General features: G+C 47.9%; 1 protein-coding gene across 1 annotated transcript in view; it reads right to left on the bottom strand.

Moving 5' to 3' along the window:
• Positions 1–16,714, bottom strand: part of LOC134908900 (cytochrome P450 2K1-like) — a 130,292-nt gene that overhangs the window by 72,037 nt on the left and 41,541 nt on the right. Inside the window, exons 5-6 of the mRNA XM_063915127.1 lie at positions 9,634–9,810; positions 5,912–6,053 (exon numbers count right to left, since the gene is read on the bottom strand). Of these exons, the coding sequence (XP_063771197.1) occupies positions 5,912–6,053; positions 9,634–9,810 (319 nt within the window). The remainder of the gene's footprint in view (positions 1–5,911; positions 6,054–9,633; positions 9,811–16,714) is intronic.

Below are 16,714 nucleotides of genomic sequence, written 5' to 3'. Positions count from 1 at the left end.
CTAGGATCGAGCACAGTGGCCAAAATGTAGTGCTCTGATTTCAACAGATTGACCACCCTTGAATCCTGGCAAAGCGAATGAAGGGTTCCATCCACAAGTCCCACATACTTTGCGGAATCGCTCCGTCTTAGCTCCTCCTTCAATTTATCCAGCTGCTTCTGCAAAAGCCTGATGAGGGGAATGACCTGACTCAAGCTGGCACCTTGCACAAGATGGAAATCATTCTCCACTGCGCTTGGCCATGTCATTGTCAAGACTGAGGAGTCCTCTCCTAACTGGGATTCCTCCGTAGGATACCATCTCAGAGCTCACAGTACTTTTCTGTGCTCTTTCAAGCTTAACTCTTAATTTTTCTAGTATGAGTATGAGGGCTTCCATCGTCATGTGAAGCTGAACCACTAGCCATGAATATAGGTCAGGGCCTCAGCCGTTCCTTGCCACTCCGTGTCGTAAATGGCATATTGGCAAGTTTACGTTTCTCCTCAGACGATTTAAATTAGTTTTTTTGGTTCTTTTTACTGAACTTTGGCTTTTTGGATTTTACACACCCTCTACTATCACATTGGGCATCGGCCTTGGCAGACGACGTTGATGGCATTTCATCATCTATGTCATGGCTAGTGGCAACAGCTTCAGCACTAGGAGGAAGTGGTTCTTCTTGATCTTTCCCTATTTTCTCCTCAAAATGTTTGTTCTCCATTATTTTTTGGGAGTTATATGAGACAATATGCGTCACAGGAATGACTGGAATTACTGTTGACACAGGACACTACCACTGGTCTGATGCAGTACAACACGTTGTTGTTATATTTATTATATTGCAGCAGTGGACAAATAGCAGCAGCGTATATCGTCACTGGAATTACTGTTGACACAGGACACTACCATTGGTCTGATGCAGCACCACACATTGTTGTTATAATTAATATACTGCAGCAGTGGACATATAGCAGCAGCGTATATCGTCACTGGAATGACTGATGAGACAGGACACTACCACTGGTCTGATGCAGCACAACAGGTTGTTGTTATAATTGTTATACTGCAGCAGTGGACATATAGCAGCAGCAGGGCCGTTTCTAGACAATTTGGCTCCCAGTGCGAGATTTCAAAATGCGCCCCCCCCCCCCCTATTGCTCAAAAAAACAAAATTGTGTGCCCCCCCCCCCCCATATAGCCATAAAAAGAAAAAGCATGGCGCTCCCGACAAGGGTGTGTGGCCTGATTAAAATGGGCGTGGTCTCATTGAAGTGGGCATGGCCTCATCTGATATCATCACACCCACCACAGGGGGGAAAAAATAAAAATAAAAAAGTCCCCTTTTTACACATTACAGCAGGCAAGTGTCCCCATATTACACAGCGCGGCAGGCAGGTGCCCCCATATTACACAGTGCGGCAGGCAGGTATCCCCATATTACACAGTGCAGCAGGCAGGTGCCAGCATTTTACACAGCGCGGCAGGCAGATATCCCCATTTTACACAGTACGCAGGCAGATGCCCCCATATTACACAGTACGCAGGCAGGTGCCCCCATATTACACAGTACGCAGGCAGGTGCCCCCATATTACACAGTACGCAGGCAGGTGCCCCCATATTACACAGTACGCAGGCAGGTGCCCCCATATTACACAGTACGCAGGCAGGTGCCCCCATTTTACACAGTACGCAGGCAGATGCCCCCATATTACACAGTACGCAGGCAGGTGCCCCATATTACACAGTACGCTGGCAGGTGCCCCCATATTACACAGTACGCAGGCAGATGCCCCCATATTACACAGTACGCAGGCAGATGCCCCCATATTACACAGTACGCAGGCAGGTGCCCCCATATTACACAGTACGCAGGCAGGTGCCCCCATATTACACAGTACCCAGGCAGGTGCCCCATATTACACAGTACGCTGGCAGGTGCCCCCATATTACACAGTACGCAGGCAGATGCCCCCATATTACACAGTACGCAGGCAGGTGCCCCCATATTACACAGTACGCAGGCAGGTGCCCCCATATTACACAGTACGCAGGCAGGTGCCCCCATATTACACAGTACGCAGGCAGGTGCCCCCATATTACACAGGACACAGGCAGGTGCCCCCATATTACACAGTACGCAGGCAGGTGCCCCCATATTACACAGTACGCAGGCAGGTGCCCCCATATTACACAGTACGCAGGCAGGTGCCCCCATTTTACACAGTACGCAGGCAGGTGCCCCCATTTTACACAGTGCGGCAGGCAGGTATCCCCATAGGCAGGTGTCCCCATTTTACACAGTGCGGCAGCGGCAGGCAGGTTTCAAGTTGAGGGGAAGGAAGGGGGAGAGGGGGGGAGAGGGAGAAAGAATACTTACGTCTTCCCGCTCTTCGGTCCCGCCGCCTCACGTCCCTCGCGCCGGCCGCCACCTCCTCCTTCATGCTTATCTCCTTCTCGCCTCTCCCGAGCGCTCCTGCTCGGGGGGCGGGGTTTCGCGGAATGACGCGTTTGCGTCGTGACGTCACGACGCAACGCGTCATTCCGCGAAACCCCGCCCCCCGAGCAGGAGCGCTCGGGAGAGGCGAGAAGGAGTAACAAAGTGACGCGGCGGGCGCCCCGTGCGGTTGCACGGCTCGCCCGCCGCTAGAAACGGCACTGAGCAGCAGCAGCAGCGTATATCATCACTGGAATTACTGCTGACACAGGACACTACCACTGGTCTGATGCAGCACAACACATTGTTGTTATAAATATTATACTGCAGCAGTGGACATATAGCAGCAGCGTATATTGCCACTGGAATTACTGTTGACACAGGACACTACCACTGGTCTGATGCAGCACAACACGTTGTTGTTATAATTATTATACTGCAGCAGAGGACATATAGCAGCAGCGTATATCGTCACTGGAATGACTGATGGACAGGACACTACCTCTGGTCTGCACAACACAGCACCACTTTATACAGCTACACTGGATATATGGCAGCAGAGAACACCAACACTGTGACTTGCTGGACTGATGCAGCACAATACACTGACTACACTGGACTGGACAGCACAACACAGCACAAGATTCGCCACCCCACTTTCCCGCCCCCACACAGACACTGAACACTGAGGACACGTCCTCTCTATACAATCTCCGAGACTGGAGTGAAAATGGCCGCAACGCGCGGCTCCTTATATGGAATCCAAATCCCGCGAGAATCCGACAGCAGGATGATGACGTATTACCGCGTTCGGGTTTCCGAGTCAGGCGGGAAAACCCGAGCCGGGCTCTCTGAGAACTGAACCCGCTCATCTCTAATATATACACACACACACACACACACACACACACACACACACACACACACACACACACTATATATATATATATATAGATAGATATAGATATAGATATATATATATATATATATATATATATATACACACACACACACACACACACACACACACACACACACAAACTATATATATGCCCTGTGGATGCAGGATACTGGCAGCAGGCAGAGGCACTCAGAGACATTTTCAAAGTGGAAGTGTATTAAAGCATTTTAGATACAGCTGACGCTGGCTGTATATATGATGCTTTAATATACTTGCACTTTGAAAATGCCTCTTGAGTGCCTCTGTGTAATTACTTCCTCCAGGAGACAGATGCAGAAGGGGCAGGCAGGGTACCAGAGACAGCAACGGATCCCGGCATAGTCGGGGGAGTGACTAAATCCCAGAGGTGTCACCCATTTTTATTAAAAAACCTACAAAAAAAACCCTCTACCATGCTGCAGGCACCGTGCGAGCCATCCCAACAGAGGGGGCACAGGACCGGCATGCATGTAAACAGCCTGTGGTGGACGGAAGGGACAGGGGCCCCTAGGATAGGGGGGCCCAGGGTAATGTACCCCCTGCCTCCCCCCTTAATCTAGCTCTGCTTTGCGGTAATGCTACACACTCACCCCAAACACCCTCTATTAATAGATAAACAGATTTAGAAGAATAGTGAATCATAGACAAATATTAATATTATCTCTTACGTAAAGTACTGATTGTGGGTTATGGGAGTGCAGGAGCCTCCCAACTGCCCCAACCCCCCACCGCGGGACACTGAAGCCCGCGGGTGAGACAGCGAGACAGTCCTTAAAAAAACGTGACTGCCCGCGAAAATTGGGACAGTTGGGAAGTATGGCAAGGCGTATGATAAATGGTGCTCCAGCCAATCAGCTCCCAACTTTTCAAACACATGACAGTTGGGAGATGAACACGATTGTTGGGAGCTGGACACATGACAGTTGGGAGCTGGACACATGATAGTTGGGTGCTGGACACATGACAGTTGGTAGCTGGACACATGACAGTAGGGAGCTGGAGACATGACAGGAGCTGGACACATGAACGTTGGAAGCTGGACACATGATCGTCGGAAGCTGGACACATGATCGTCGGAAGCTGGACACATGACCATTTGGTGCTGGACACATGACAGTTGGGAGCTGGACACATGACAGGAGCTGGACACATGACAGTTGGAAGCTGGACACATGACAGTTGGAAGCTGGACACATGACCGTTGGAAGCTGGACACATGACCGTTGGAAGCTGGACACATGACCGTTGGGTGCTGGACACATGACCGTTGGGTGCTGGACACATGACAGTTGGAAGCTGGACACATGACCGTTGGGTGCTGGACACATGACAGTTGGGTACTGCTGGACACATGACAGTTAGTAGCTGGACACATGACAGTTAGTAGCTGGACACATGACAGTTAGGAGCTGGACACATGATAGTTGGGAGCTGAACACATGATAGTTGGGAGCTGAACACATGACAGTAGGGAGCTGGACACATGACAGTTGGAAGCTGGACACATGACCGTTGAGTGCTGGACACATGACAGGTGGAAGCTGGACACATGACCATTGGGTGCTGGACACATAACAGTTGGGTGCTGGACATATGACAGTAGGTAGCTGGACACATGACAGTTGGGAGCTGGACACGACAGTTGGGAGCGGAACACATGACCGTTGGGTGCTGGACATATGACAGTAGGAAGCTGGACACATGACAGTTGGGAGCTGGACACATGACAGTTGGGAGCGGAACACATGACCGTTGGGTGCTGGACACATAACAGTTGGGTGCTGGACATATGACAGTAGGGAGCTGGACACATGACAGTTGGGAGCTGGACACATGACAGTTGGGAGCGGAACAGATGACAGTATCACTGTATCACTCTGTGTATCACTCTGCTTCCACTTTTTCCTGGGACAGACGTCTGTGTCCCGACAAGAGATTGCTGCTAATTTCACATGAAAATTTGAATTTTCACATTGTGAATTTAGAAGATGATATTTATTTATTTATTATTTATTACCAGTTATTTATATAGCGCACACATATTCCGCAGCGCTTTTACAGAGAATAATTGTCCATTCACATCAGTCCCTGCCCCACTGGAGCTTACAATCTATATTCCCTACCACATGTACACACACACACACACACACACACACACATTCACGCTAGGGTTAATTTTGTTAGGAGACAATTAACCTACCAGTATATTTTTGGATTGTGGGAGGAAACAGGAGTACCCGGAGGAAACCCATGCAAGTACGGGCAGAATATACAAACTCCACAAAGTTAGGGCCATGGTGGGAATTGAACCCAAGGCCTCAGTGCTGTGAGGCAGTAATGCTAACCATTACCCCATCCGTACAGCCCGTATCCGTATCATATCCACACTACATGTATAGGAAATGTCATACATGGGTCCCTTAGGGAGAGCTTTACCGTTATCATGCTGTAAACTCTACCTGTCCGAGGACATCTATGTCTATATCAGCGTTATGTTATGTCATTTTCCCAGCACTTAATGTTCATGGACCTTCCTTGTATACATGTTCCACAATACCTTGGACTTCTGGATATTTTGTCATGAGAAGAAGACCCCAGCGGACAGTGCTTGCTGTCGTTTCCATTCCAGCAGTCAACAGATTTCGCACAAGAGAGATAAGGTTTTCATTATGGAAATATGAATGTTGGTTGTCTTTCTCCTGTATGTGTCAATACAGACAGATTATAACACACAGCAACAATCTTTTGTATCACATTATATTAAACATAAGTCCAAACGTGTGAAGTATACAGTATATTGTATATACATAATCAGGTCTTCTGCTCTGTTAGACTTATTGTTTATGGGGAAAATCGTTCACCATCAATGGCCTTGCCGATGTGCATGATGGATTTAACCCTGATGTCTTCAGAGTCTCTCTATCCTTCTACCTACATCTTCTTTGCTTCCCAGGTCTCTGGGGGGATGTATCAATCCTTAGAGAGAGGGAAAATAAGGCGGCCGTAGTCACCAAATGGGAAGCGGTTATTGCTGGCCCCGTTGCCGGCCTACTGGTGGCCGAGATGCCACTGTCGGTATGCTGACTGCCGGCATCCCGGCCGCCGGTAATTCATACTGAACCCCACAAAATAACTTCTAGCTATCTTTTATTTAGTACATCTAGAAAATTACTATGCTATGGGGAATTTCTCCAATTATCTCTCTCCAAGGATTGATACATCGCCCCCCTCCCATTGTACGTGAAACTCTTTGGGAATTGCATAAGAGTTTTTTTTATTATTTTACATATTGGGAGTGGTTGCCCTGAAAAATATTGGTGAATGCATATACTGTACTGCAAACTTAATTAAGCTCTTAAGCTGGGTAAAATAAATGGATAGGACGTGTGTTCTCCAGTGAAGACTCTTTCACCAATAAATTGGTAAATTCTGTTTTTGGGCCTGGAACCTATATCTGAAAGTTTGGCAAGGCCATCCCTTTCCTCCTGCTCAGGTTCAGCTAGCTAGTGGTCTATGGAAAGAGATGCACCTTGGGGTCCAAGCTTCTGGTGACAGTTCAAGGAGATTTGCTTCCCTGCCCACACTTATTTTCCAGGATTTCCTGTACAGGATGGTCCTTGTGGGGGAACATGAGGCTGTGCCGCAATAAATTGTATTGTGCCCTCGCAGCACTAATGTCACTCGGGAAGTGGGTGGGGATCATGGAGGCTGTTCTGCAGGGGAGTCCTCCAGGAATTCCAAGAGAGTTTTCTCTGAATATGTAAGGGTTATCTCAGAGTCGTATTAATGCCTTGGGGGATGGGGAGGTCTGTTTGCAATGTCCTCTTCTTCATCTGCCCTTTGCCTTTTGTCACAGCAGATATAAATGCTCTGGCACACTGCCATTGCTTTTACTATCACTTGGATCTTTGCCATCTTTCCAAATATATAATATCAAAGGAAAGCTTGGGCTGCAAACATACTTTTATAGGTGCAGGGCCCATATGCACCACACACCTTGCACTTATTGTAGATATGCCAGTTGGTTAACTGTTTTATTGTTCAATAAATGAAACTTGCATCTCTGCCATGGGTGTATCTATAATTGGTTCAGGGTGTATGGTGCATATCGAACAGCCTGCACCCATTTACAATACTTAGGGGCCCATTTATCAACAAGTGATAAAACTCCTTGTGTATGATAAAACTTGTGGCGTATGATAAATGGTGCTTCAGCCAATCAGCTCCCAACTGTAAAACACATGATAGATGGGAGCGGAACACCAGACAGTTGGGAGCGGAACACCGGACAGTTGGGAGCTGAACACCGGACAGTTGGGAGCAGAACACTGGATAGTTGGGAGCAGAGCACTGGACAGTTTGGAACAGAACACATGACAGTTGGAAGCTGAACACATGAGAGTTGGGAGCTGAACACACGGCAGTTGGGAGCTGAATACTGAACACATGACAGTTGGGAGCTGAACACATGACAGTTGAGAGTTGAACACATGACAGGAGCTGAACACATGACAGGAGCTGAGCACATGCCAGTTGAGAGTTGAACACATAACAGTTGAGAGTTGAACACATGACATTTGAGAGCTGAACACATGACATTTGAGAGCTGAACACATGACAGGAGCTGAGCACATGACAGTTGTGAGTTTGACACATGACAGTTGAGAGTTGAACACATGACAGCTAGGAGCTGAACACATGACAGTTGGGAGCTGAACACATGACAGTTGATAGTTGAACACATGACAGGAGCTGAACACATGACAGTTAGGAGCTGAACACATGACAGGAGCTGAACACTTGATAGTTGAACACATGACAGTTAGGAGCTGAACACATGACATTTGGGAGCTGAACACATGACAGGAGCTGAGCACATGACAGGAGCTGAGCACATGCCAGTTGAGAGTTGAACACATAACAGTTGAGAGTTGAACACATGACATTTGAAAGCTGAACACATGACATTTGAGAGCTGAACACATGACAGGAGCTGAGCACATGACAGTTGTGAGTTTGACACATGACAGTTGAGAGTTGAACACATGACATTTGAGAGCTGAACACATGACAGGAGTTGCACACGACAGGAGCTGAGCACATGACAGTTGAGAGTTGAACACATGACAGTTAAGAGTTGAGCACATGACATGAGCTGAACACATGACAGTTGAGAGTTGAACACATGACAGTTAGGAGCTGAACACATGACAGTTGGGAGCTGAACACATGACAGTTGATAGTTGAACACATGACAGCTAGGAGCTGAACACATGACAGTTGGGAGCTGAACACATGACAGTTGATAGTTGAACACATGACAGGAGCTGAACACATGACAGTTGATAGTTGAACACATGACAGGAGCTGAACACATGACAGTTAGGAGCTGAACACATGACAGGAGCTGAACACTTGATAGTTGAACACATGACAGTTAGGAGCTGAACACATGACATTTGGGAGCTGAACACATGACAGGAGCTGAGCACATGACAGGAGCTGAGCACATGACAGTTGAGATCTGAACACATGACAGTTGAGAGTTGAGCACATGACAGGAGCTGAACACATGACAGTTGGGAGTTGAACACATGACAGTTGGGAGTTGAACACATGACAGTTAGGAGCTGAACACATGACAGTTGGGAGCTGAACACATGTCAGTTGGGAGTTGAACACATGACAGTTGGGAGTTGAACACATGACAGTTGGGAGCTGAACACATGACAGGAGTTGAACACATGACAGGAGCTGGACACATGACCGTTGGGAGCTGATTGGTTGGAACACCATTTATCATTCACAATGAGTTTTATCACTCATTGATAAATGAGCACCTTAATTCTCTGTCAGTGATACAGATGTCACTGGGAACATTGCACAGACGCCATGTTTGTAGAGATCTGTGCATGACAGAAATCACAGGGAAAATGGCACCTGTTTCCCGGAGACTGGTGGATGCATAGTAGACCATTTGCACAGTCCCAGATTATAATACTAAGGAATCCGCCAGCAAGATAGGAGTGTGTTGAAGATGTGCACAGGCCCTCCCTCTCTCTTGATCCACCCTTGATGTCTGCAAATATAAAATGTCCTGCTGTCGAGTATAGCAGCGGGATGTAATGGCGTCCGAGTTTGCTGGAGGTGTGGGATGCCGACCAAACTCGTAACGCGCAATCATTTACAAGGCATGATTTTCAGGAACATCCGAGTTCGGCCAGCATCCCGCGCCTCCAGCAAACTTGGGCGCCATTACATCCTGCCGCTGGTGCTCACCTCTTGTTGTCTGACAAGAAACGCGTCAATTAAACTCCTCATGTCATTCGCATCCAGTTCTTTCAGAGAGCTGACAAAGGTTTTTGTGATAAACTCATTTATTTCCGCTACATTGGTGATAAGTGTTTTGTGACTTCCGGGAAAGAACCTCATAACACCGGGATACATATTGTACAGCTAGAAAAAAAGGAGGGATACAGATAAAAATAAATATATATATTTTTGTAATAGTGACCTGCTGAGAGAGTATGGCGTGAATGATGAGGTTTCGGTGAAGGTGGTAGCTCTGTTCCTATAAAGACTCCTTTCTTACAATAAAACTTAAGTTCATTGTATCCAGCAATTTCTATTATATAAAAAAGTTTATTGATAGACCTTGAGGGGTCTATACAGGAATAGCCAATCATAGTAGATTTTTTTTACTGCAGCCAATCAGGCCCCTTTTCTCTAACGTCCTAGTGGATGCTGGGGACTTCGTAAGGACCATGGGGATAGACGGGCTCCGCAGGAGACATGGGCACTTTAAGAAATAATTTAGGTTCTGGTGTGCACTGGCTCCTCCCTCTATGCCCCTCCTCCAGACCTCAGTTTGATACTGTGCCCAGACGAGCTGGGTGCTTTTCAGTGAGCTCTCCTGAGTTTGCTGGGAGAAAGTATTTTGTCAGGTTTTTTATTTTCAGGGAGATTTGCTGGCAACAGTCTCCCTGCATCGTGGGACAGAGGGGAGAGAAGCAGCCCTACTCTCTGAAGCTAGGTCCTGCTTCTTAGGCTACTGGACACCATTAGCTCCAGAGGGATCGGTACGCAGGATCTCACCCTCGCCGTCCGGTCCCAGAGCCGCGTCGCCGTCCCCCTCGCAGAGCTGGAAGACAGAAGCCGGGTGAGTATGAGAAGCAAAGAAGACTTCACAGGCGGCAGAAGACTTCATGATCTTCACTGAGGTAACGCACAGCACTGCAGCTGTGCGCCATTGCTCCCACACACCTCACATACTCCGGTCACTGTAAGGGTGCAGGGCGCAGGGGGGGGCGCCCTGGGCAGCAATATAAACCTCTTATTTGGCAAAAGGAGCATATATACAGCTGGACACTGTATATATGCAGGAGCCCCCGCCAATTTTACACTTTTAGCGGGACAGAAGCCTGCCGTCGAGGGGGCGGGGCTTCTCCCTCAGCACTCACCAGCGCCATGTTTTTTCTCCACAGCACCGCTGAGAGGAAGCTCCCCGGTCTCTCCCCTGCTTATACCATGGTAGAAGAGAGGGTTTTAAAGAAGAGGGGGGGCACATAATTCGGCGCAGATAATAACAGCGCTACTGGGTAAACATTAAATTGCTGTGTTTTTTCCTGGGTCATATAGCGCTGGGGTGTGTGCTGGCATACTCTCTCTCTGTCTCTCCAAAGGGCCTTGTGGGGGAATTATCTTCAGATGAGCATTCCCTGAGTGTGTGGTGTGTCGGTACGTGTGTGTCGACATGTCTGAGGTAAAAGGCTCCCCTAAGGAGGAGATGGAGCAAATGTGTGTGTGAGTGGTGTCTCCGTCGACAACGCCGACACCTGTTTGGATATGTGAAATTAAGTGCTAAGGTAAATTTATTGCACAAAAGATTAGAGAACAGACAGGGAATCTACCCATGTCTATCCCTATGTCGCAGAGACCTTCAGAGTCTCACAACGCTCACTATCCAAAATAATAGACACTGATATCGACACGGAGTCTGACTCCAGTGTCGACTACGATAATGCAAAGTTACAGCCAAAATGGCAGGAAAGTATTCAATTTATGATTATTGTAATAAAAGATGATTTGCATATCACTGATGACTCATCTGTCCCTGACACGAGGGTACACATGTTTAAGGGGAAGAAAGCTGAGGTAAATTTCCCTCCTCTCATGATGAAAAAGAGCGGGAATCTCCAGACAAGAAGCTACAGCTTCCCACAAAGAATTCTCAGGGAGTATCCTTTCCCTACTAGGGCCAGGATACGATGGGAATCTTCCCCTAGGGTGGACAAAGCTTGTCACGTTTACCCAAAAGGTAGCGCTGACTTAACAGCTATCCTCAGGGATCCTGCAGATAGCATGCAGTAAAAGTACTTTGAAGTCCATTTACACACATTCTGGTACACTACTCAGACCGGCGATTGTGTCGGCATGGGTTTATAGCGCTGTAGCAGCGTGGACAGATACCTTATCAGCAGAGATTGAGACCCTAGTGTGTGTATATATATATATATGTGTATATATATATATATATATATATATATATAAAAGATGCTGTCTTTTATATATATATATATATATATATATATATAAACATGCCCAAAGAGACATTAGTCTACTGGGCTCTAGAGTCAACGCTATGTCGATTTCTGCTAGACGTGTCACGTGGAACATGCAATGGACAGGTGATGCCGACTAAAAGAGGCATATGGAAGGTTTACCTTACAAGGCTGAGGAATTGTGTGGAGAAGGGCTCTCGGACCTGGTCTCCACAGCTATAGCTGGTAATTCTGATCTTTTGCCTTTTATTCCCGCACAGCCTAAGAAAGCACGACATTATCAAATGCAGTCCTTTCGATCACAAAGAAACAAGAAAGTCCGAGGTGCGTCCTTTCTTGCCAGAGGCAGTGGCACAGGAAAGAAGCTGCACAACACAGCTAGTTCCTGTTAGGATCTCCTGCTCTGTGCTGCCACGTCGCCATGGCAACCGGGAGGCAAGTGTTAGCGAAGTAACCTGAGCGCAGCTGATACTCCGGTCCGGGTTTTTACTGTGTAGTGGTTACAGGCTCTGTGCATGGCAGGGAATCCGGCGCTGGTTTTGTGCTCACAGTCTGTGAGGTCTGAGTGGGGCGTGGACAGCACCTGCTATATAAACCATCCTCTCAGGCTAGGCAAATGCTGCTGAATCCTTGTTTGTTAGTCAGTTCCAGAGAGTTAGCTAGTACTATGTGACTTTGTATTTACTTGTTGCTTACTGCGAATAGGCCTTGGGATTCGGTACTTAATTCTGCCAATCCGGACCTAGCAGTAAGACTGGAGTCAGTTGTTTGACCTGCTGGGGTTCTTTTGCTATTCTGTGAACCCAGCAGGTTTGCGGCTGTACTCTCAGACCTGCTTGCTTAATCCTCCCTCACTGTGCAGGGCGTCCAGGTGTCAGTTTAGTGGCAGTAAGCTGAACCTGTGCCCTGCAAGTGGGGGTTAGGATTGTGGATACTCTCCTTGTGTCTATATTTCTATCTCTGACCAAGGAGTTTATTCCCACACCCGTTGGTAACCCTTTGGGGTTTTTTCTGTTGCTCTTAGCAACATCATTTCAGGTGCTCCACATGTTAAATCACTACACATCGCTTCATTGTCCGCTCTATTCCATCTGAGCATTCCTGACACTAGGGAGACACCCAATTCCTGAGCCTTTGGGCTTCTCCGTTCACTTTGTGTTTATTAGTTATTCCATCACCTCCTGTGTATGTTATGTTATACTGTCTGTGAGTTCGTTTGCTTCGCTTCCCTCTCTGTTCATACACCGGTATACTCCTGTTAGCACTGGTGTGCGTAACATATTCAGCAGCCCTACTCCTGTTGAAATTTTGTGGGAATATGGAGCATACTCCTCAAAATACTTTGTAACAGGTGGTCGATAAGGTGCAGGTCCTGACTCGATAATTTAATGAGATGTCCAATAAAATGAACACCCCGCAGGCCGCTAGCGGAGCTCCCGCAGCAGCAGCGGCAAGTTCAGGGGTTAAGGAGCCGAAAGTAAATCTCCCGGATCGTTTTTCTGGAGATCGCTCGCAGTTCTTTTGTTTCAAGGAGAGCTGTAAGCTATATTTCAGGCTTAGGCCCCAGTCTTCTGGGTCGGAGATTCAGCGGGTGGGCATGGTGATTTCCTTGCTACAAGGAGACCCACAGGTCTGGGCATATGGGTTACAGCCTGACTGTCCGTCGCTTAAAAGTGTTGATGCTTTTTTTACGGCACTGGGCATTTTGTATGATGACCCTGACAAGATGGCTTCAGCCGAGGCTCAAATTACGGTTCTTAAGCAAGGGCGACGGCCAGTTGAGGTTTATAGTACGGAGTTTCGGAGGTTGGCTCATGATACCCAGTGGAATGACCCAGCCCTGAGAAACCAGTACCGAAGGGGCCTTTCTGACCAGATAAAGGACCAACTGGTACAATATCCCTCGCCTGATAGCTTAGATCAGCTCATGCAGTTATCCATCCGGGTGGATAGACGGCTGAGAGAGCGTAGGCTTGAAAGGGAGACCGCAGTTTCCTTTTTTCCCAAGGGAACCTCAGACTCTGAGGAATATTCCGAGGAGCCTATGCAGATTGGGGCAACCCGCCTCTCCTCGCGTGAGAAGACGCGGAGGAGACAGCAGGGTTTGTGTTTGTACTGTGGGAATAAAGGTCATGTTGTAGTATCATGCCCAGAAAAACCGGAAAACTTCAGGGCCTGAGGGGGATGGGAAATATCCTGTCAGGCCAGAAGTCAGAATTTCCTAAAAATACTTTTCTCATTACGGTGACTTTGGAGATCCTCGGTCAAACTGTCAAGACTGAGGCCTTTGTTGACAGTGGGGCCGATGGGGTTTTCATGGACCGTCAATTGGCCCTGGAACACTCCGTTCCCTCAGTACCTTTGGCATCAGAGATTGAGATCTTTGGGTTAAACGGGGAACCATTGTCCCAGGGTAAAATTACCTCCTGCACCAGCCAAATTCCTTTGTTTATTGGAGCCACACACTCTGAAAAATTGTCTTTTTATGTGACTGTCTGTTCTTTTGCCCCATTGGTTTTGAGGTTACCCTGGTTAAGGGCCCATAACCCTCAATTTGACTGGGTCTCTGGGGAGATTCTTAGTTGGGGTAGTGATTGTTTCAGGAGTTGCTTGAGCCTTCCAGTCAGGCTCTCGCAGCTAAGTTTGCCGGGATTGCCTGGATGTTATGCAGATTTTGCGGATGTGTTCTCCAAAAAAGTTGCGGAGGTACTACCTCCCCATCGCCCCTATGACTGTGCCATTGATTTGTTGCCGGATGCTAAGCTTCCCAAGAGCAGGTTGTACTCCCTGTCACGTCCTGAGACTCAGGCTATGGCAGAATACATTCAGGAGAACTTGGCTAAGGGATTTATCAGACCCTCACAGTCCCCAGTTGGGTCGGGGTTCTTTTTCGTGGGTAAAAAGGACGGTTCGTTGCGACCCTGCATCGACTTCAGGGAATTGAACCGTATCACGATTAAAAACTCGTACCCACTGCCTCTCATTTCGGTTTTGTTTGACCAGCTTCGTACTGCCACCATTTTTTCTAAGATTGACCTACGCGGTGCTTACAATCTAATCCGAATAAGAGAGGGGGATGAATGGAAGACTGCCTTTAATACCCACTCAGGGCATTATGAATATTTGGTGATGCCTTTTGGGCTCTGTAATGCCCCGGCAGTCTTCCAGGAATTCATGAACGATGTGCTCAGGGAATATTTGGATAGATTCTTAGTTGTTTATCTAGATGACATCCTAATCTTCTCTCATTCCCTGGAGGAACATCGGAAGCATGTTCGCTTAGTCCTCCAGAAACTCAGAGACCACCAGCTTGGGGCGAAGCTGGAGAAGTGCGAGTTTGAAGTCCAGCAAATCGCATTTCTAGGGTATATTATCTCCTCAGAAGGTTTCCAAATGGAGGGTTCTAAGGTACAGGCAGTCCTGGATTGGGTGCAGCCCACTAGTTTGAAGGCGCTTCAGCGTTTTCTGGGCTTTGCAAATTTTTATAGACGGTTTATCGCTGGATTTTCGTCTATAGTGGCCCCCTTGGTGGCACTCACTAAGAAAGGGGCGGATGTTGCTCACTGGTCTTGTGAGGCCAAAGCTGCCTTTGCCCGTCTCAAAAGGTCATTTGTCTCGGCCAAGGTGCTGCGACACCCAGATCCAGAGCGTCCTTTTGTGGTAGAAGTGGATGCCTCTGAGATAGGTATTGGGGCAGTGCTCTCTCAGATGGGGGTGACTGATATTCGCCTTCATCCCTGTGCTTACTTTTCCCGTAAATTTTCGTCTGCCGAGATGAATTATGATGTGGGTAACCGGGAATTGTTGGCTATAAAGGATGCACTCGGGGAGTGGAGACACTGGCTTGAGGGGGCTAAGTTTGTGGTCTCAATTCTCACCGACCATAAGAATCTGGCATATTTAGAGTCAGCGAAGCGGCTCAATGCCAGGCAAGCACGATGGGCTTTGTTTTTTGCTCGCTTTAATTTTTTGATAACATATCGCCCTGGGTCAAAAAACATCAAGGCTGATGCGCTCTCGCAGAGTTTTGCTCCAGTTCAAGAGACCACCGAGGAGCCATTGCCCATTGTGTCCCCATCATGTATTAAAGTGGGCATTACCCAGGACCTCTTATCATTAGTCCTTAGAGCACAGGAGCAGGCTCCTCCAGACCTTCCGGTAGGTCTCTTGTTTGTGCCTCCTAGGTTAAGACAGCGAGTGTTCCTGGAATTCCATGCCAAGAGGTCGGCAGGGCATCCGGGTATTGCCAGAACTCGGGAGTTGCTGTCTAGGGCGGTGTGGTGGCCCTCGGTGGCTAGGGATGTGGATCAGTGGGTTCGGGCATGTGACGTTTGTGCCCGAAATAAAACTCCTAGAGGGGTTCCTGTCGGCCCATTACATCCACTCTCTATTCCGTCTAAGCCATGGACCCACATTTCCATGGATTTTGTGGTGGACTTGCCCAAATCCTCGGGGATGACAGCCATTTGGGTTGTCGTTGACAGGTTTTCGAAGATGGCGCATTTAGTTCCACTGGTTGGGTTGCCATCGACCAGACGCCTGTCTGAGTTATTTATGCAGCATGTTGTGCGCCTCCACGGGTTGCCACTTGACGTGGTCTCTGACCGTGGATCCCAGTTTGTGGCCAAATTCTGGAGGGCATTTTGTTCTGATCTCCAGATTTCTGTGAGCTTGTCGTCAGGCTACCATCCACAGTCTAATGGGAAGACTGAGAGGGTGAACCAGTCCTTGGAGCAGTTCCTCAGGTGTTATGTCTCCAAGTGTCATACTGACTGGGTTGCTCATCTGTCCATGGCGGA

The sequence above is a fragment of the Pseudophryne corroboree genome, chromosome 4 (assembly GCF_028390025.1).
Source record: "Pseudophryne corroboree isolate aPseCor3 chromosome 4, aPseCor3.hap2, whole genome shotgun sequence".
Classification (NCBI taxonomy): Eukaryota; Metazoa; Chordata; class Amphibia; order Anura; family Myobatrachidae; genus Pseudophryne; species Pseudophryne corroboree.
Note: the sequence above shows the minus strand (reverse complement) of the source record. Positions and strands in the feature narration are given on the sequence as shown.